Source organism: Hyperolius riggenbachi, chromosome 6, assembly GCF_040937935.1.
Source record: "Hyperolius riggenbachi isolate aHypRig1 chromosome 6, aHypRig1.pri, whole genome shotgun sequence".
Classification (NCBI taxonomy): Eukaryota; Metazoa; Chordata; class Amphibia; order Anura; family Hyperoliidae; genus Hyperolius; species Hyperolius riggenbachi.
Genome location: NC_090651.1, coordinates 111,005,380 through 111,027,932, shown reverse-complemented (window position 1 = coordinate 111,027,932; position 22,553 = coordinate 111,005,380). Strand labels below are relative to the sequence as shown.

Here is a 22,553-nt window from a genome sequence, read left to right as displayed (position 1 = left end):
GCCTCCAAAGCACTCTTAAACGTTTTATTACCTGATTTTATCCTGCTGGCGCCTCTGTTCTTTCTACATACTCTCCTCGAGAGACTCACAAGCTGTCTGGAAGGGGCTCAAGGCTGGCACGAACTATAAGGGTCCACCCCAACCTACGCATGTGGATCATGGACTTCCTAAGAAACTATCACCTCGCAACCAAGGACCACCAACACAGGGGCCCCTCAAGGATGTGTGCTGTTGCCGTTCCAGTTCTCCCTTTATACAAACAACTGCAGGTCCACGGCGAACTCGGTCAAAGTTGTCAAGTTCGCTGATGACACCACTATAGTAGGCTTCATCTCTGGAAATGATGAGCAGGCAGTGGCGTAGCAATCGCCATAGCAACCATAGCGTTGCTATGGGGCCCGCCCCAGCCCTATGTCACAGTGGGCCCGCAGCTGAGAGAGCACTTTTTTTTAAATATTATAATAAAGCCGCCCCCCCCTACCCTCTCCTCCGATAATAATAACAAAGCGCCGGAGGCTCTCAGGGGCCCCATGATACACAGCATGGGCCACTTACAAGAGCTCTGGGAAAGCGCATGCTTGTTAAAGCTTAGCTGGCTGGGCACGCACAGGCAAAGGAGCCTGTGCTCAGCTACTTCAGCTGCCAGCCAATAGGACCTCGGCAGGCTGTAAAATGTGAAGGAGGATTGGATGCAGGGAAGTAGGCGGGGCTGGAGATGCTCCAGGAACTCGCAGTGTGATCTCTCTTGCCCCTTTCCTCTCCCTTCACTGAGCCTGGACTCTGCTCATACACTGGTGAGCTTATCTCAGGCATTCCTAAGTCTCGCTGCTATCCTGGTAAAGGGGGGAGTGGTACTTAACCCTTTCAGCAACACAGCTGCCTGGGTTGCTTTCAAATGCATTGACACTGGCTCTTCCTTTTCCTCAAGTGTATGATGCATGTAAAACAGTGAGTTTCTGCACTATTCTTGTAACAGCTACCAGCTATACATTTTCTCCTGTTCTTATACACACACACTTTCCACAAGTGCATAATACACTTGTGGAAAAGTAATGCCAAAACCTTTGCAAGCAGCACAGCTGAGTTGCTGAAAGAGTTAAATACCCCCCTTGCTTAAGGTGCCCATACATCAGAGCATGTATTTTATTTTATTTTTATGTATTTTAATATTTATATTGCATTGACGTTATGCAGCACTGTACAGATTATATTGTCTAACTATCCCTCAGTGGGGCTCTCAATCTAATCCCTACCATTGCCATATGTCTATGTATGTATTGTGTAGTGTATGTATTGTAGTCTAGGGGTAAGCCAATGAACTTATCTGTATGTTTTTGGGATGTGGAAGGAAACCAGAGTGCCCGGAGGAAACCCACACAGAAACGGGGAGAACAAACTCCTTGCAGATGTTGACCTGGCTGGGATTCGAACCAGGGACCCATCACTGCAAGGCGAGAGTGCTAACCACCACGCCACCGTACTGTATGGGCAAATTGACTTAGAGACAGACTCTCTCTCTGATCAAACCTGATCAGAGAGAGATCTGTCAGCTGCCCACAGGTGGATTCCCGATCCATTTCAGCATGAAATCTCTTGGGAATCAGCCTTGTGGCACCACATCTGCCGCCTCGCCACAACATGCACTGTGACATCACACATACGCCGACATTATGCCGGCAACCATGCGGGGTGTGTGATGGTTGGCGGAGAAGGGCCCATTGAAAGTTTCACAGGGGGCCCAGTGATTTCTAGTTACGCCCCTGGCTGCCGGTGAGGAGGGGGACTACTTCCGTGCGGCGGCGCATTAATTTACTCCCTGGCTGGACCAGACAATTACTTTATAGTTCCGGCCAGCCAGGGAAGAAGGAAGAGTGAAGACACAGGAAGAGGACCGTGGCTCGTAAACGCAGAGAGTACTGTGTGACTAGCCAGAGAGGTGTGCCCTGGACTGGAGGAGTCTCTGCGCTGGAGTCTGGATGGTGGACCCGAGCTGCGTTCCGACCCGACCCCACGCTGCAGAGTGACATCGGGAACCGAGACGAGCTGCCTGCAGGATTTGTGTAAGTATGTGTGAGTGACTGTGTGACTGAGTGGACTTACTGAGTGAGCTGCCGGTAGAGGGGTTCGGGGACATTGGCATCAACATCACCACATCTGGCGCCTGGTGGCTACCTATATGCTGGGGGAGGGGTTCGGGGCTGTTGCACGGTGAACCCATATCAGGCATCCCTATATGCTGGGGGGGGGAGGGGGAGATCCAACCAGTGGCACCCATATCTGGCTAACCTATTAAGGGAGGGGGGAGACAGAAACAATGGCACCCCCCATATCTAGCTAACATATATGCTGGGGGAGGCGCAGTGGCAAAGCCTAAACTGGGAAATCTGCCGGCTGCCACCAATCTGATTGCATTTTGTGGGGATACCTGCTGCCAGTCTGATTGCATTTTGTGGGGATATCTGCTGCCATTTGACTACTTGATGAATTATCATGAGGCATGTAACTACTTGATTATTTTATCTAAAATGTATCTGGTCGGACCTAATCTCTGTGAATAACACCGCTACTTATTTTGTGTTTTTTTTTTAAGTCTGCCCATGACCCATCATGACCACGCCCATGTTACAGTGCGTGGTGACACCCATTTATTTTTGCTGTGGCATATCCCTATTGGAGACTGTCCTCAGAAGTGCTCACAATCTACTCCCTACTATAAAATCATCCAAAATTTCTAGAGTACATGTATATGTGTATGTGAGCCCAAAATGGGGGGAGGGGGGAGGAGGAGAGGGGATGGGGCGCCCATAAAAAAAATTTGCTATGGGTCCCAGTCATTTCTAGCTACGCCCCTGTGAGCAGGAGTACCGCCACCAGGTTGACAGAATCTGCCAGTGGTGTAGAGAGAATGGCCTAGTCCTCAACACTGGAAAAAAACATTGAGCTGATTGTTGACTTTACAAGGCACGCTCCCACCCTGCCTCCAATCTGCATTGATGGCACGGAAGTGGTAAGTGTCCCCTGTGCATGCCTCCTAGGTACTACAATTTCCAAAGACCTGACTTGGAAAGCCGACACGACCTCCACCCAGAAAAAAGCCCAGCAGAGACTATTTTTCCTCCGTCAACTGAATAAGTTTGGCATGGCCCAGGAACTTCTGACGAGTTTCTACACCGCCACGATTGAATCTGTCCTCTGCTCCTCCATCCTGGTCTGGTATGCTGGCTCCTCCGCCAACGACAGACTCAAACTACAGAGGGTCATAAGATCAGCGGAAAGGATCATTGGGAAACCTCTTCCCACCCTGGAATAACTTTTCAACTCCAGACTACGCTCCAGAGCTCTGAGGATCATCAAGGACCCATCTCACCCGTGCTTTCGCTTCATCAGCCAGCTTCCCTCGGGACGGAGATTCCAGTCAATCTACACCAGGACCACGAGACACAGGAACAGTTTTTTCCCTTCAGCTGTCAACTCTTTGAACCCTATGGACTCTTCTCTCACCTGACAAAATTAGCGTCCATCTTGATATTTTGCTATGTTTTTAACTGCTGTATTTTTTGCGTTAAATATTGTTTGTTTATTTGTATGTATGTATGTCCTGTTTTCGTACTAGCCCTGTACCTGCCAAAACCAATTCCGGGCACGACCCAGTTGTGCTTGGCGAAATAAAAGATTCTGATTCTTATATATCAGAGGATCATAACATTGAGATGGCATGTGATATAGTATTTTAATACTCAAGTGTCCACTCTTGACCAGTGTCAGTTAAGGCAACACAGTGACTAGGGTTGATCGGAACAGCCAAATTCCAATTTCATCGGAGTTCAGTGTTCTGCAGGCAAATTCTGAATTTACACTGCTCTAAGTACTGAGTTGTATTCCGTAAAACAAGAATTTTCAGCAAACAGCATTAAAATGGCAAAAATTGGCTTTTAAAACAAGAATTTTCAGCCCATATTGGTGTCAACAAAATGGCTGCCATGGATTTCCCCATTCCCCCGGAGGCCACGTTAGAGTAGCAGAACGAGCAATTTTGCACATGGATCAGGGATCCAGGGGACCAGGGCAAGGGATGCCCTGGTGCCCTGGACCCCCCATTTTATCAAAAACCACTCATTCTGCAACTTTAGTGTGGCCTCCAGGGACTAGGGAATCCTTGGCAGCCATTTTGTTGACATCAATATGGACTGAAAATTCTTGTTTTAGAAGCCAATTTTTTGCCAAGTTAATTCTGTTTGCTGAAAAGTCTTGTTTCTGAAGCCAATGTTTGGAACAGAACTCGGTATTTGGAACAGTGTTTATTCTGAGTTTTGTGATTTTACTTGAAGCGGACAAATTCCGATGCGGAACTTTGGAACTCAGAACTGTTCTGATCTGAAAGCTCAACCCTAACAGTGACAGTGACGTATTTGGCTTGTCTTACATACCATATAGATAGCTATTCCTCCTCCCAAAAGGAAGCCACTGTCCCTCAGAGGGGCTCTCCATCTAATCCCTACCATTGTCATATGTCTATGTATGTATTGTGTAGTGTATGTATTGTAGTCTAGGGGTAAGCCAATGAACTTATCTGTATGTTTTTGGGATGTGGGAGGAAACCTGAGTGCCCGGAGGAAACCCACACAGAAACGGGGAGAACAAACTCCTTGCAGATGTTGACCTGGCTGGGATTCGAACCTGGGACCCATCACTGCAAGGCGAGAGTGCTAACCACCACGCCACCGTACTGTATGGGCAAATTGACTTAGAGACAGACTCTCTCTCTGATCAAACCTGATCAGAGAGAGATCTGTCAGCTGCCCACAGGTGGATTCCCGATCCATTTCAGCATGAAATCTCTTGGGAATCAGCCTTGTGGCACCACATCTGCCGCCTCGCCACAAAATGCACTGTGACATCACACATACGCCGACATTATGCCGGCAACCATGCGGGGTGTGTATGAGGACAGAGCCCGGGTTGGCGGAGAAGGGCCCATTGAAAGTTTCACAGGGGGCCCAGTGATTTCTAGTTACGCCCCTGGCTGCCGGTGAGGAGGGGGACTGCTTCCGTGCGGCAGCGCATTAATTTACTCCCTGGCTGGACCCGACAATTACTTTATAGTTCCGGCCAGCCAGGGAAGAAGGAAGAGTGAAGACACAGGAAGAGGACCGTGGCTCGTAAACGCAGAGAGTACTGTGTGACTAGCCAGAGAGGTGTGCCCTGGACTGGAGGAGTCTCTGCGCTGGAGTCTGGATGGTGGACCCGAGCTGCGTTCCGACCCGACCCCACGCCGCAGAGTGACAGCGGGAGCCGAGACAAGCTGCCTGCAGGACTTGTGTAAGTATGTGTGAGTGACTGTGTGACTGAGTGGACTTACTGAGTGAGCGGCCGGTAGAGGGGTTCGGGGACATTGGCATCAACATCACCACATCTGGCGCCTGGTGGCTACCTATATGCTGGGGGAGGGGTTCGGGGCTGTTGCACGGTGAACCCATATCAGGCATCCCTATATGCTGGGGGGGGAGGGGGGGATCCAACCAGTGGCACCCATATCTGGCTAACCTATTAAGGGAGGGGGGAGACAGAAACAATGGCACCCCCCATATCTAGCTAACATATATGCTGGGGGAGGCGCAGTGGCAAAGCCTAAACTGGGAAATCTGCCGGCTGCCACCAATCTGATTGCATTTTGTGGGGATACCTGCTGCCAGTCTGATTGCATTTTGTGGGGATATCTGCTGCCATTTGACTACTTGATGAATTATCATGAGGCATGTAACTACTTGATTATTTTATCTAAAATGTATCTGGTCGGACCTAATCTCTGTGAATAACACCGCTACTTATTTTGTGTTTTTTTTTTAAGTCTGCCCATGACCCATCATGACCACGCCCATGTTACAGTGTGTGGTGACACCCATTTATTTTTGCTGTGGCATATCCCTATTGGAGACTGTCCTCAGAAGTGCTCACAATCTACTCCCTACCATAAAATCATCCAAAATTTCTAGAGTACATGTATATGTGTATGTGAGCCCAAAATGGGGGGAGGGGGGAGGAGGAGAGGGGATGGGGCGCCCATAAAAAAAATTTGCTATGGGTCCCAGTCATTTCTAGCTACGCCCCTGTGAGCAGGAGTACCGCCACCAGGTTGACAGAATCTGCCAGTGGTGTAGAGAGAATGGCCTAGTCCTCAACACTGGAAAAAAACATTGAGCTGATTGTTGACTTTACAAGGCACGCTTCCACCTGCCTCCAATCTGCATTGATGGCACGGAAGTGGTAAGCGTCCCCTGTGCACGCCTCCTAGGTACTACAATTTCCAAAGACCTGACTTGGAAAGCCGACACGACCTCCACCCAGAAAAAAGCCCAGCAGAGACTATTTTTCCTCCGTCAACTGAATAAGTTTGGCATGGCCCAGGAACTTCTGACGAGTTTCTACACCGCCACGATTGAATCTGTCCTCTGCTCCTCCATCCTGGTCTGGTATGCTGGCTCCTCCGCCAACGACAGACTCAAACTACAGAGGGTCATAAGATCAGCGGAAAGGATCATTGGGAAACCTCTTCCCACCCTGGAATAACTTTTCAACTCCAGACTACGCTCCAGAGCTCTGAGGATCATCAAGGACCCATCTCACCCGTGCTTTCGCTTCATCAGCCAGCTTCCCTCGGGACGGAGATTCCAGTCAATCTACACCAGGACCACGAGACACAGGAACAGTTTTTTCCCTTCAGCTGTCAACTCTTTGAACTCTATGGACTCTTCTCTCACCTGACAAAATTAGCGTCCATCTTGATATTTTGCTATGTTTTTAACTGCTGTATTTTTTGCGTTAAATATTGTTTGTTTATTTGTATGTATGTATGTCCTGTTTTCGTACTAGCCCTGTACCTGCCAAAACCAATTCCGGGCACGACCCAGTTGTGCTTGGCGAAATAAAAGATTCTGATTCTTATATATCAGAGGATCATAACATTGAGATGGCATGTGATATAGTATTTTAATACTCAAGTGTCCACTCTTGACCAGTGTCAGTTAAGGCAACACAGTGACTAGGGTTGATCGGAACAGCCAAATTCCAATTTCATCGGAGTTCAGTGTTCTGCAGGCAAATTCTGAATTTACACTGCTCTAAGTACTGAGTTGTATTCCGTAAAACAAGAATTTTCAGCAAACAGCATTAAAATGGCAAAAATTGGCTTTTAAAACAAGAATTTTCAGCCCATATTGGTGTCAACAAAATGGCTGCCATGGATTTCCCCATTCCCCCGGAGGCCACGTTAGAGTAGCAGAACGAGCAATTTTGCACATGGATCAGGGATCCAGGGGACCAGGGCAAGGGATGCCCTGGTGCCCTGGACCCCCCATTTTATCAAAAACCACTCATTCTGCAACTTTAGTGTGGCCTCCAGGGACTAGGGAATCCTTGGCAGCCATTTTGTTGACATCAATATGGACTGAAAATTCTTGTTTTAGAAGCCAATTTTTTGCCAAGTTAATTCTGTTTGCTGAAAAGTCTTGTTTCTGAAGCCAATGTTTGGAACAGAACTCGGTATTTGGAACAGTGTTTATTCTGAGTTTTGTGATTTTACTTGAAGCGGACAAATTCCGATGCGGAACTTTGGAACTCAGAACTGTTCTGATCTGAAAGCTCAACCCTAACAGTGACAGTGACGTGTTTGGCTTGTCTTACATACCATATAGATAGCTATTCCTCCTCCCAAAAGGAAGCCACTGTCCCTCAGAGGGGCTCTCCATCTAATCCCTACCATTGTCATATGTCTATGTATGTATTGTGTAGTGTATGTATTGTAGTCTAGGGGTAAGCCAATGAACTTATCTGTATGTTTTTGGGATGTGGGAGGAAACCTGAGTGCCCGGAGGAAACCCACACAGAAACGCGGAGAACAAACTCCTTGCAGATGTTGACCTGGCTGGGATTCGAACCTGGGACCCATCACTGCAAGGCGAGAGTGCTAACCACCACGCCACCGTACTGTTTGGGCAAATTGACTTAGAGACAGACTCTCTCTCTGATCAAACCTGATCAGAGAGAGATCTGTCAGCTGCCCACAGGTGGATTCCCAATCCATTTCAGCATGAAATCTCTTGAGAATCAGCCTTGTGGCACCACATCTGCCGCCTCGCCACAACATGCACTGTGACATCACACATACGCCGACATTATGCCAGCAACCATGCGGGGTGTGTATGAGGACAGAGCCCGGGTTGGCGGAGAAGGGCCCATTGAAAGTTTCACAGGGGGCCCAGTGATTTCTAGTTACGCCCCTGGCTGCCGGTGAGGAGGGGGACTACTTCCGTGCGGCGGCGCATTAATTTACTCCCTGGCTGGACCCGACAATTACTTTATAGTTCCGGCCAGCCAGGGAAGAAGGAAGAGTGACGACACAGGAAGAGGACCGTGGCTCGTAAACGCAGAGAGTACTGTGTGACTAGCCAGAGAGGTGTGCCCTGGACTGGAGGAGTCTCTGCGCTGGAGTCTGGATGGTGGACCCGAGCTGCGTTCCGACCCGACCCCACGCCGCAGAGTGACAGCGGGAGCCGAGACGAGCTGCCTGCAGGATTTGTGTAAGTATGTGTGAGTGACTGTGTGACTGAGTGGACTTACTGAGTGAGCGGCCGGTAGAGGGGTTCGGGGACATTGGCATCACCATCACCACATCTGGCGCCTGGTGGCTACCTATATGCTGGGGGAGGGGTGCGGGGCTGTTGCACGGTGAACCCATATCAGGCATCCCTATATGCTGGGGGGGATCCAACCAGTGGCACCCATATCTGGCTAACCTATTAAGGGAGGGGGGAGACAGAAACAATGGCACCCCCATATCTAGCTAACATATATGCTGGGGGAGGGGCAGTGGCAAAGCATAAACTGGGAAATCTGCCGGCTGCCACCAATCTGATTGCATTTTGTGGGGATACCTGCTGCCAGTCTGATTGCATTTTGTGGGGATATCTGCTGCCAATCTGATTGCATTTTGTGGGGATATCTGCTGCCAATCTAATTGCATTTTGTCGGAAAATCTGCTGCCATTTGACTACTTGATGAATTATCATGAGGCATGTAACTACTTGATTATTTTATCTAAAATGTATCTGGTCGGACCTAATCTCTGTGAATAACGCCGCTACTTATTTTGTGGGTTTTTTTTAAGTCTGCCCATGACCCATCATGACCACGCCCATGTTACAGTGCGTGGTGACACCCATTTATTTTTGCTGTGGCATTTCCCTATTGGAGACTGTCCTCAGAAGTGCTCACAATCTACTCCCTACCATAAAATCATCCAAAATTTCTAGAGTACATGTATATGTGTATGTGAGCCCAAAATGGGGGGATGGGGGGAGGAGGAGAGGGGATGGGGGGCCCATAAAAAAATTTGCTATGGGTCCCAGTCATTTCTAGCTACGCCCCTGTGAGCAGGAGTACCACCACCAGGTTGACAGAATCTGCCAGTGGTGTAGAGAGAATGGCCTAGTCCTCAACACTGGAAAAAAACATTGAGCTGATTGTTGACTTTACAAGGCACGCTCCCACCCTGCCTCCAATCTGCATTGATGGCACGGAAGTGGTAAGCGTCCCCTGTGCACGCCTCCTAGGTACTACAATTTCCAAGGACCTGACTTGGAAAGCCGACACGACCTCCACCCAGAAAAAAGCCCAGCAGAGACTATTTTTCCTCCGTCAACTGAATAAGTTTGGCATGGCCCAGGAACTTCTGACGAGTTTCTACACCGCCACGATTGAATCTGTCCTCTGCTCCTCCATCCTGGTCTGGTATGCTGGCTCCTCCGCCAACGACAGACTCAAACTACAGAGGGTCATAAGATCAGCGGAAAGGATCATTGGGAAACCTCTTCCCTCCCTGGAATAACTTTTCAACTCCAGACTACGCTCCAGAGCTCTGAGGATCATCAAGGACCCATCTCACCCGGGCTTTCGCTTCTTCAGCCAGCTTCCCTCGGGACGGAGATTCCGGTCAATCTACACCAGGACCACGAGACACAGGAACAGTTTTTTCCCTTCAGCTGTCAACTCTTTGAACTCTATGGACTCTTCTCTCACCTGACAAAATAAGCATCCATCTCGATATTTTGATATGTTTTTAACTGCTGTATTTTTTGCGTTAAATATTGTTTGTTTATTTGTATGTATGTATGTCCTGTTTTCGTACTAGCCCTGTACCTGTCAAAACCAATTCCGGGCACGACCCAGTTGTGCTTGGCGAAATAAAAGATTCTGATACTTATATATCAGAGGATCATAACATTGAGATGGCATGTGATATAGTATTTTAATACTCAAGTGTCCACTCTTGACCAGTGTCAGTTAAGGCAACACAGTGACTAGGGTTGATCGGAACAGCCAAATTCCAATTTCATCGGAGTTCAGTGTTCTGCAGGCAAATTCTGAATTTACACTGCTCCAAGTACTGAGTTCTATTCCGTAAAACAAGAATTTTCAGCAAACAGCATTAAAATGGCAAAAATTGGCTTTTAAAACAAGAATTTTCAGCCCATATTGGTGTCAACAAAATGGCTGCCATGGATTTCCCCATTCCCCGGAGGCCACGTTAGAGTAGCAGAACGAGCAATTTTGCACATGGATCAGGGATCCAGGGGACCAGGGCAAGGGATGCCCTGGTGCCCTGGACCCCCCCCATTTTATCAAAAACCACTCATTCTGCAACTTTAGTGTGGCCTCCAGGGACTAGGGAATCCTTGGCAGCCATTTTGTTGACATCAATATGGACTGAAAATTCTTGTTTTAGAAGCCAATTTTTTGCCAAGTTAATTCTGTTTGCTGAAAAGTCTTGTTTCTGAAGCCAATGTTTTGAACAGAACTCGGTATTTGGAACAGTGTTAATTCTGAGTTTTGTGATTTTACTTGAAGCGGACAAATTCCGATGCGGAACTTTGGAACTCAGAACTGTTCTGATCTGAAAGCTCAATCCTAACAGTGACAGTGACATGTTTGGCTAGTCTTACATACCAGATAGATAGCTATTCCTCCCCCCAAAAGGAAGCCACTGTAAACATCAATTGGGTGATTCTTGTATTGAGTTATACGAGTGAGGCCACATATAATTCCACATATTATGAAGGAGAAGACAAGCAATGGCTTCAGTAACTTGGATGAATCTGTTAATGTTGAATTGAAGTACATCTGGAAAATAAAGAAAAGTTTAAATTAATAAAATATCTCCCAGAGCAAAGCCATCATGTACAGGCTGATACATTGGTAGGAAGATAGAATAAACCATACTGCACTAATGATACTTCAATATTTGTAGTGCTTTTAGAGAGTTCTTATGGACATTGTATCTTCTAATTAGGTGTTTTATAATGCTCCAACCAGGAGTGACATGATAAAAGGAATTGTAATATCCAAATGAGGAAAAAATATATGCCATTTACTTACATACATACATATATACATACATGTAACACAAACATGGCTTTACCATACCTACACCGCAGTCATGTTACCAGTATAAAAGTAAAGTTTAAGTGCCTGGCGTACATGCATGGCACATGGCCTTAAGTGCTTTGGGCAGCAGTAGGGACGGGCAAAGGGCACGTGTGGATGGGCACGGGCGGAATGCAGCTGTGGACAGTGCACGCCAGCTCACTATTAAATTGGCTTTGTGATTAGTTAGATATAATTTACCAGTGACCTTCAGTTCTGTACAGTAAATTAATTCAGAACGGCAAAAAAAAAATTGCAATAAAACAGTACATTGATGCTCCGCCAAAATGTTTTTGTTTTTTTTAGTGTGTATTTACTTGCATATAAGCCACATTTTTGGGACAAAAAAAGTGTCCCAAAATTGGGGGGGGGGGGGGGGGTATGGCAGGGCGCCTTATACCGGTATGTGCTTCATGTGTGGGGGTGTGTGAGTATAGTTACCTCTGCTCATTCCTGTCAGCGTCTCCCATGCAGCTCTGCTCGCTAGGTGTCCAGGTTTCTTGTCCCAGGGAGACACTTCCTGTTTCCCTTGCAGTTCCATACTTGGCCACTAAATGTCAGCAGTGAGTACAAAGCTGCAAGGGAGATGGCTGCCCACAGACCAGAAGATACTGAAGCTTGGATCTCCAAGTACAGAGCTGCAAGGGAGAGGGGAAGATGGCCAACAAGGAGAGATAGCTATACGTACACTTAACACTGCATACACGCTGCTATACATACTCTGCATAATCATATACACACACCCTATGTACAGTGGGTTGCAAAAGTATTCGGCCCCCTTGAAGTTTTCCACATTTTGTCACATTACTGCCACAAACGTGCATCAATTTTATTGAAATTCCATGTGAAAGACCAATACAAAGTGGTGTACATGTGAGAAGTGGATCGAAAATCATACATCATTCCAAACATTTTTTACAAATCAATAACTGCAAAGTGGGGTGTGCGTAATTATTCAGCCCCCTGAGTCAATACTTTGTAGAACCACCTTTTGCAGCAATTACAGCTGCCAGTCTTTTAGGGTATGTCTCTACCAGCTTTGCACATCTAGAGACTGAAATCCTTGCCCCTTCTTCTTTTCAAAACAGCTCCAGCTCAGTCATATTAGATGGACAGCGTTTGTGAACAGCAGTTTTCAGATCTTGCCACAGATTCTCGATTGGATTTAGATCTGGGGCCATTCTAACACATGGATATGTTTTGCTTTAAATCATTCCATTGTTGCCCTGGCTTTATGTTTAGGGTCATTGTCCTTGTGGAAGGTGAACCTCCGTCCCAGTCTCAAGTCGTTTGCAGTCTCCAAGAGGTTTTCTTCCAAGTTTGCCCTGCATTTGGCTCCATCCATCTTCCAATCAACTCTGACAGCTTCCCTGTCCCTGCTGAAGAGATGCACCCCCCGAGCATGATGCTGCCACCACCATATTTGACAGTGGGGATGGTGTGTTCAGAGTGATGTGCAGTGTTAGTTTTCCGCCACTCATAGCGTTTTGCATTTTGGCCCAAAAGTTCCATTTTGGTCTCATCTGACCAGAGCACCTTCTTCCACATTTTTGCTGTGTCCCCCACATGGCTTGTGGCAAACTGCAAACAGGACTTCTTATGCTTTTTGTTAACAATGCCTTTCTTCTTGCCACTCTTCCATAAAGGCCAACTTTGTACAGTGCATGACTAATAGTTGCCCCATGGACAGAGTCTCCCACCTGAACTGTAGATCTCTGCAGCTCGTCCAGAGTCACCATGGGCCTCTTAACTACATTTCTGATCAGCGCTCTCCTTGTTCGGCCTGTGAGTTTAGGTGGATGGCCTTGTCTTGGTAGGTTTACAGTTGTGCCATACTTCTTCCATTTCTGAATGATCACTTGAACAGTGCTCCGTGGGATGTTCAAGGCTTTGAAAATCTTTTTGTAGCCTAAGCCTGCTTTAAATTTCTCAATAACTTTATCCCTGACCTGTCTGGTGTGTTATTTGGACTTCACGGTGTTGTTGCTCCCAATATTCTCTTAGACAACCTCTGAGGCCCTCACAGAGCAGCTGTATTTGTACTGACATTAGATTACACACAGGTGCACTCTATTTAGTCATTAGCACTTATTAGGCAATGTCTATAGGCAACTGACTGCACTGAGATCAAAGGAGGCCAAATAATTATGCACACACCACTTTGCAGTTATTTATTTGGAAAAAATGTTTGGAATCATGTATGATTTTCGTTCCACTTCTCATGTGTACACCACTTTGTGTTGGTCTTTCATGTGGAATTCCAATAAAATTGATTCATGTTTGTGGCAGTAATAGGACAAAATGTGGAAAACTTCAAGGGGGCCGAATACTTTTGCAACCCACTGTACATGCATGCATAATAACATACATGCACTTTGCAAGCATGCTTCACTCTGCATCACGTGCACCGCATACAGGGGGAGGCGCTCTGCCTACATACAGGGGCTAGACTGGTGGGAGATAGTGTGGTGCTTGACTTATCCACAGGCCACATTATTAGGGTGTTTCATGGGCAAAAGTTTGGGTCGGCTTATACACGAGTACATACCGTATGTTTTAGCAATGTCCTACTGTAGGGAGCTTTGTGCTGAATAAACATCCATATTTCTATATGTCATTCCTATGGGGAGGAGGCATGGCTTAAAGAGAACCCGAGGTGGGATTTAATTATGTTACTGGGGCACAGAGGCTGGTTGTGCACACTAAGACCAGCCTCCGTTGCCCCATGGTGTGCCTCCATGTCCCCCCTGCGTGCCGCTATATCCCCCGCAGTGCTGGCGACACGCAGCGTGTCGCCAGCACAATGTTTACCTATGTGCTGTCTGTCAGCGCCGCTCCCCTGCTTCCTCCGCATCGGCACTACCCGCCCGTGTCCCTTCCCTCCCGCTGATAGGAGGGAAGTGACGCGGGCGGGTAGCGCCGATGCGGAGGAGGCGGGTGATCGGCGCTGACTGACAGCGCATGGGTAAACATTGTGCTGGTGACACACTGCGTGTCGCCAGCATTGCGGGGGGTATAGCGGCACGCAGGGGGGACATGGAGGCACACCATGGGGCAACGGAGGCTGGTCTTAGTGTGCACAACCAGCCTCTGTGCCCCAGTAACATAATTAAATCCCACCTCGGGTTCTCTTTAAGTTTAAAGAGAGTAGCATGGTTTACAACGTGTCTGTACAGCACCCGGCCCTGCACTCGACACCTCTCCTTGCCTCTCTGTAATTTAGCTTGTATGGTATCACCACAAGCCTGCTAATAATAATTAGTGAAAAATAAATCAGCAGCTACTAAACATCTTTTTCTTTGAACAGATTTTATTAGACATTTTCATTCACTGCAATGTTGCATATTTTACAGTGTTTGTCTCCTTTAGTTACAATAGTCGTAGAAATATAATACCGCTTATATAAATCTCTTCTATTTTCTCAATAAAGCACACAAACTGCAATTCACAGCACTGTTGGTTTGCTGCACATAAATGTTAGTCGCAAGTATGTTGACATTTTCAAAGTAATAGCTGTTAGTGCTCTCTTGCTTACGTTGCTGTAATGAAGGTTCCAGAGACAACTTGATATGTTATGGATAACGGCCGCATCCTTATAACATAGCTCTAGGCAAAACTTAACAAACAGCTATAATTTTAAAAAATAAAAGCAAGAACAGAAAAATGCTCGAGGGATCCCCGAGTCACATCACATTTGCACAGGTATTTTTTACTGATATATGCTGACATAATGGATTAGACTTATTAAAGGGAGCCTGAAGTGAGAGGAATGCGGAGGCTGCCATCTTCATTCTCTAATAAACAATGCTGGTTGCCTGACTTCTGTACTGATGCTCTTCCTCCAGGGTCCCTTTCACACTTGGAGCAAACACACTGCTTTGCAAACGCACTGCAACGTTCCTGAACGTTTGCACTGCAAGGTAACAGTGTGGTGTGACCATATAGTGAGGCATACTTTACAATGAAAGTATCCCTCACTTCTGGATTGAACGCACACAATGCACTGCAGCTCTTGTGTTGTAAAGATGAGACCTTGAACTTCAATCCAATCAGTAGCTGATACCCCCTTTCCCATGAGAAATCTTTTCCTTTTCACGAATAGATCATTGGGGTTCTCTGTATGGCTGATTGTGGTGAAACCCCTCCCACAGTATGATGTCAGGACCATGGTCCTGACAGTTTCATGTCTGTGAACATCATTGCATTGTGGGAAATAACAGCTGTTTACAGGTGGCTCCAAATACCAAAAAAGCAAGCAGCATCTCCTTCCACTGACATCGCCTGCCAGCAGTAAACATGTCACCATGTGATAAATGTCAGAATGTAAATCAGGGAGAGGAAAGATTTTACAATGAGCAAACACTGACTAAATCATTTATACATAATTATTGTAAAAATTAAGCACTTTTGTTCATTACATTATTTTCACTGGAGTTCCTCTTTAATAAACATGAAAGGGCCCTAAGGCCTGAGACACACTGCAGAGCATTTTGCTGACCATTAGCATTTTTTGAAATACACGATCCCATTGACTTGCATTAATATCGTGGTAAAATCAATGCAAAATCACAGCAATCGTGATTTTTCAAAGGTTTGTTGCGATATTTACAATCATTTTTATACAAGTCATTGGGAACATTTTTAAACAAACGTAGATGTGGAGCTGATGGTCAGCAAAGCGCTGTGCGGTGTGTCTCAGGCCTAATACTTAGCTGGCCCAGAATAAGCATTTGAGACGCTTTGGCTCTGGTCAGACTCCAATGGATGCATGCTTGTTGCAGGTATGTAAGTCAAAAACAACTAAAGCCTAAGGGCCCGTTCCCACTGGCCAGATGTAGTCACATTGCATCGCATCTAGCCGTGGGTGACTCCAGTTTGGTTTCGGAAGTCCGGGTGGAGCTGTCTGTTTCTGCTAAGGGTAATCGGATGTGTGCTGCGGATATCTGCAGCATGCCATCCATAATTTTGCTCTGCCGCATCGCATCGCAAATGAAAATTTGCATGAAATGGAAACTACTCAAGTGACATACATTGGCTTCAGGTTTGATGCGATGTAATGCCAATTTGTAGCTAGTGGAAACGGGCCTTTAAAGAAAACCTGAACTGAAAATTAAAAGTCAAAATAAGCATACACAAGTCATACTTACCTTCCATGTAGTCTACTCCTCGGTGTCTTTCTCCTGTCTCGCGTCCTGTTTGTTCACTGTGATCAAGGGAATTTTCCGTCCTCCATTTTGAAAATGGCCATTACCCCATAACAGCTTTCTGGTCAGCACACAGTTAAACTGTAACATCGCCCACTTGAGCCATAGAGAAACATGGACATTACCTGGTACATCAGTTTTCCTCTCAGCTATAACTGACAGCAACTGATATTTTACTGACAGCAACTGATATATTTCAGATTTGACAAAATATTGTCAGAACTGGAAGAGATTATTGTCAGAAGAAAATGGTGAGCTTCTGAGAGGAACTGATGGCGAGGTAACTATGTAATGTTTATTTGAAGTTACCTCATGTAAAATATTTTTACTCAGTAAAGGTTCTCTTTAAGCTCAGCGCAACAGCCAGACAGCTGGCATTGTTCATAAGAGAATAAAGATGGCAGCCTCCATATTCCTCTCACTTCAAGTTCCCCTTAACAAAAAAGTAGTGAGCATTGGAGATTATTAGAAATCAAGTAAACTTGGCCTGGATTTTTTTATTTCCTGCTATGAGTTGTTAACATTTTGCAGCCTTTGCCAAGGTAATATCGGTAAGTAGGAAAGTTGCTAAAAGATGAATTAATGGTTGTACTTTTGCATTCACACCCAGCTGACAATTTTTTAAAAATTGGCTCACATTTTGGTAAGTTACTTCAGTGTTCTCAAATGTTCTCCAGCTTGCAGGTGTCATTGTATCTGTCATAGTTACAGCCACTTCCTTTATGCAGAAGTGTTAGGTTGGTTTCACACTAAGAGCTAGCACTTTGTTTTCAGTGTGATCAGATGATCACATCACAACGCCAAAAGAACCTTCCCAGATAACTGCACTAATGTGTGGTAATGGAATTCATGTATGTTAATGAGAGCCTAAAAGAGGCTCTCTAGGGCTCACTTCCTGTGGTGTAAATATGTATTGACAGGAAGTGTCCTGAAAAAACATGCCCCCGTGCATGTGCACCGCAACGCGAACACCAAACAATTTAAAAAAGCGGTGTCGCCATAGACTTACATGACTTCCGGTTGCCGCATGCCACCCCGAATGTTGTCCAATAAGGCGCTGATGCCCTAGTGGAGAGACTCTGCAACAACATTTTCAACCTTTTTTCTTGTATCCTTATTCTTGTATAAGTTCCTATACCTGTTCTAATGTGCCCTGGATTACTTCAGCCTTTTGTTGTTGCACTGTCCCTGTAATATATCTAATCTTCTTGTCTTTGTCAAGCTTTGTCGACCCAGGGAGGAATGGGCTGCCTCTGCTGTGATAGGGAGAAGTTATGCACACCCCCTCCATGCCCCCTGCAGGCTCTGTGTGTGTGCTGTGTGTATGAGTCACATGCAAGGTCTCTGCTCACAGCCAGCATGTCTGTGACCTTGTGAACAGCCGTGAGTGCAGAAAGATCAGTCCCAAGCCCAGACAAGCAGCTAAGGCAACAAGTGGGAGACTTGCACTTGCTCTGTTGATGTATTTCCTGTTTGGCAGCAATCTTCATTGTTTACAATGAATAAAACAGTGATTTTATCACCAGGAAAGCAGTGGGGAGCGGCAAAAATGTCACAGAGGGGGCTAGGAGAAGACAACAAACAGGCTGGTACTTTTGTTTACGTAAGAATTTCACAGTACAGATTATTTTTAAATCGGGCACTTTGCAATACACCAAGCCAGGTATGAAATGCCGCATACACTACACATTAGTTTAGCTTTACCGTGCGTCAAAATAGGGTAACGCAACACGCAAGTGTGAAGGGGCCTTACTGGTGGGATTAAGTAAATAGTGGATTTAATCATAGAGAACTGTCACTCAGCTAACAGATAACCTGTTCCTTCTTCTTCACTTTTTAAAATCAGTTCCCTCCTCTGTGGTCAAGAGATTCATAAAGGGGTGTTCTGATTTTATATAAAGGTAATCATTACAATCATTACATTGATTGCTAATTGTAATTACCTTAAAGATGCAATCAGAAATTCAATTTACTTGAATGGAGTAACTGACTGGAGCCATGATGATTATTTCACAGCTTTCCATTATAGCTAGATAATGAACTGACTATCAGGCTGATTGACTCTTTATAAATGTGTTGATCAGTGGTAAAAATCTTCTAATCATAAAAAAGAACTTGCACTAATATAAATAGAGGTGATGATCATAATGTGCTAATTTTGCTTACGCACAATTTTGTTTAAAATTTTGCAGTTACGATTATGCATAGTTACAATTCCTAATTTGAATAGATTTAGCGTGATCCATTCATAAATTTAGCACGTGAGGTTGCATTCACAGTGGCACCTTGAGGAGCTGCGTTATAAAGTCTTATAACACAGCTTACCGTACTGTAATGATAAGCCTATGGGGCGTTCACAGTGCGACGTTAACGTCGCGCTGAAAAATGTTGCGTTGTGGTAGCTCACTGCTTGCAGTGCATTACCTCTAAATGCAGGAGCGTTGCGACTTTAACTTCGCATTAAAATGCAACATCCCACTGTGAATATGCCCTTATGCAAAATTTCATAATTTACAATGAAATCAATACTAGAGATGGCCCGAACGGTTCACCCGCGAACGGTTCCAGGCGAACTTTAGGTGGTTCGCGTTCGCCGGCTAAGGCGCACTTTTCCGGAAGTTCGATTCGCCCCATAATGCTCCATTGAGCTGAACTTTGACCCTCTACATCACAGTCAGCAGGCACAATGTCACCAATCAGACTACACTCACTCTTGGAGCCCCACCCCCCTTATAAAAGGCAAGGTTCTCCTGTCATTTTACTCACCCATCTGCCTACAGTAATTAGTTAAGGGACAGCTGCTGACAGACTCTGCTAGGGAGAGTTTAGTTAGGCTCTTGTAGGCTTGTTCCTAGCTGATTGTTATTCCTTATATTACCCCTCCTCTCTCCCTCCTTCCGGAGGGAGGAGAGTCTCATCTTCCAGGGAATTGTAGTATTTCAAAAGCCAGCTTTCATACTGTGGCTGGGAATTGAACCCAGGCTGAGCTGGGAATTGAACCCAGGACTCAGTGTGTGGTAGCTAACTGACTTAAACACTATACCACCAACCCTACATGCTGAAGCCAGCCTAGCATGTACCATTAGGATCAATCCAAGAGAAAAATTAGCTTGCTTAATGATTTGTAGCATGTCAAAAGTAAACTCACATTGGCTGGGAATTGAACTCAGGCTGGGCTAGGAATTGAACCCAGGTCTCAGTATGTGGTAGGTAACTCACTTAACCACTATACCACCAACAACACTACATGCTGAAGCCAGCCTAGCATGTACCATTATGATCAATCCAAGAGAAAAATTAGCTTGCTTAAGGATTTGTAGCATGAAAAGCCAACTCACATTGGCTGGGAATTGAACTCAGGCTGGGCTGGGAATTTAACCCAGGTCTCAGTGTGTGGTAGGTAACTCACTTAACCACTATACCACCAACAACACTACGTGTAGCATGTCAAAAGCCAACTCACATTGGTTGGGAATAGAACCCAGGCGTACCATTCTGTAGGCTGCTATCCTAACCATTATGACACTAACACTAAATGCTGAAACTTCTTGGAGCAGACTTACCTTCTCCCTCCAAAAGACACACATACATCCCCATAAAATCATTCAACAGCAACTGCATGCACAGTCTTTGTGGTACACAGTCTGTGTGGCACAATTGGTTAGTGCGTTTGGCTGTTAACTGCAAGGTTGGTGGTTCAAGCCCACCCAGGCATGGCCTGGCCTTTTGTGTTCAAAAGTTGTCCGAAGAAAACCCCAGATAGCCAGGTAGATTCATCTCTCTCTCTCTCTCTCTCTCTCTCTCTCTCTCTCTCTCTAGTAGGGATGGTTTCCGCTTTCCGCGGAATTGTATTTTCCGCAATTTTAGGCGGAAATTGGTCATTCCATTCCATTTGGTCGGAACGAAATTGCTTTTTCAATCTGGCGGAATTCCAAAATTGCCGGTATCCATTGATGGTTTTAAGCTGAAAATTCACTTCAATGGCATCAGGTCCTAGAGAGAGAGAGAGAGAGTTCATTTTTCTCTTGGGTATATCACAATGGTACATGCTAGACTGGCTTCAGCATGTAGTGTTGTTGGTGGTATAGTGGTTAAGTGAGTTACCTACCACACACTGAGACCTGGGTTCAATTCCCAGCCACGGTATGTAAGCTGGCTTTTGGAATAGTACAATTCTGTGGATTAAGCAAGCTAATTTTTCTCTTGGATTGATCATAATGGTACATGCTAGGCTGGCTTCAGCATGTAGTGTTGGTGGTGTAGTGGTTAAGTGAGTTACGTACCACACACTGAGACCTGGGTTCAATTCCCAGCCAATGTGAGTTGGCTTTTGACATGCTACAAATCCTTAATCAACCTAATTTTTCTCTTGGATTGATCATAATGATACATGCTAGGCTGGCTTCAGCATGTAGTGTTGGTGGTGGTATAGTGGTTAAGTGAGTTACCTACCACACACTGAGACCTGGGTTCAATTCCCAGCCCAGCCTGGGTTCAATTCCCAGCCATGGTATGTAAGCTGGCTTTTGAAATACTACAATTCCCTGGAAGATGAGACCCTCCTCCTCCGGGAGGAGGGAGAGAGGGAGGAGGGATTCCTGATGTAATAAAGCAGTGTAGTCCTGCAATTGAAGCAGTGTAGTCCTGCAATTGAAAATTCAATAAGATTTCTGACCTTAAAACACTGCTTTGTAGTAAATACAGATTTTTTTCTGGGACTTTTGATGTGTATTTCACTCAACCATGTCTTCCTCCAGGTATTAGACCCCTTGAAACATCTTTTCCATCATTTTTCCAGTCAGCAGAAATTTCTCAAAATGTTTAAGTTCGCCTCCTCATTGAAGTCTATTGCGGTTTGCGAAAGTTCGCGCGAACCGAACCCTTCACGAACCGAAAATCAGAGGTTTGCGACATCTCTAAACAATACTACCGACTTTGGCAGCTAATAGCAAAGCCCCCCTACATGCTAGACCTTGCTAGACCTTGCAGTGTTTTAGAAATTTGTAAAAAATGAAAAGAACAATTATTTTTTAAAATTTGATCAAATTACATATGCAGCAGTACACTTTTATATATATAGAATTTTAGTTGGTGTAGCCAGAATTCAGAGCTCAGAAATTTGTGTGGGGCTTTGCAGCTTGTAGCTGGATGGTCCATGATAAGGGGGGGTCTGGAACAGAGGGGTAGCAAAACCTCACCCTCTCCCCTAGAGCCCTCGTCCAATTCACAAGGGAATCATCCCCACCTCCAGTGCTCAGGAAGAGGGCAGGGGTAATTACAGGGAGACCCCAAGATGCTTGCCCCCCCCCAGGTGAAACTGGTATAGGGGTGCTAATGTATCTCTTACCCATTTCCACAATGGTTTAAGTTGAAATAAAAATACAACAAGTAAAGAATTTTACTATTCTTGAATTAACCATGAATATTTACCTCATCTCCACATGTTTATCAATATACTGTACATCACTATAAGGGGCATAACAATAAACCTTGCAAGGGATGCAGCTGCAGGGGGGGGGGGGGCAAAATCTGCAGGGGTCCCCATGAGGGGAGAATTTTCCTTTCCCTGTCCTGAGAGACTGACAAGTAAGGGTATGGAAAGTAGCTTTTTGCTCTCTGCACAATTGTTATAATTACTGCATCTGCTCAGCCACTGTTAAGGAATCATACAAAGTTTTGCAGACAAAGATTTGTAACCAGTCCACATTCAGTGTGCAACAGGCTCTTGTGTACAACACCCTGTCCCCAACCCCTCTACCCCTTCCAAAGTGCTTTGTACTGTAGTGATGCTGGAAAAGTTTGCTGAGCCAGTTCTGCTTCATCATAGATGGACAGAGTGAGTGTAATAAGCTGAGGCTGGGAGCACACTCA

At 45.6% G+C, this 22,553-nt stretch overlaps 1 protein-coding gene across 3 annotated transcripts in view; it reads right to left on the bottom strand.

The window, feature by feature from the left end:
- PLPPR4 (phospholipid phosphatase related 4) overlaps window positions 1-22,553 on the bottom strand; it is a 255,398-nt gene that overhangs the window by 17,677 nt on the left and 215,168 nt on the right. For all 3 annotated transcript variants that reach the window (XM_068242593.1, XM_068242592.1, XM_068242594.1), the window contains one exon: window positions 11,002-11,175. In XM_068242593.1, the coding sequence (XP_068098694.1) occupies window positions 11,002-11,175 (174 nt within the window). The remainder of the gene's footprint in view (window positions 1-11,001; window positions 11,176-22,553) is intronic.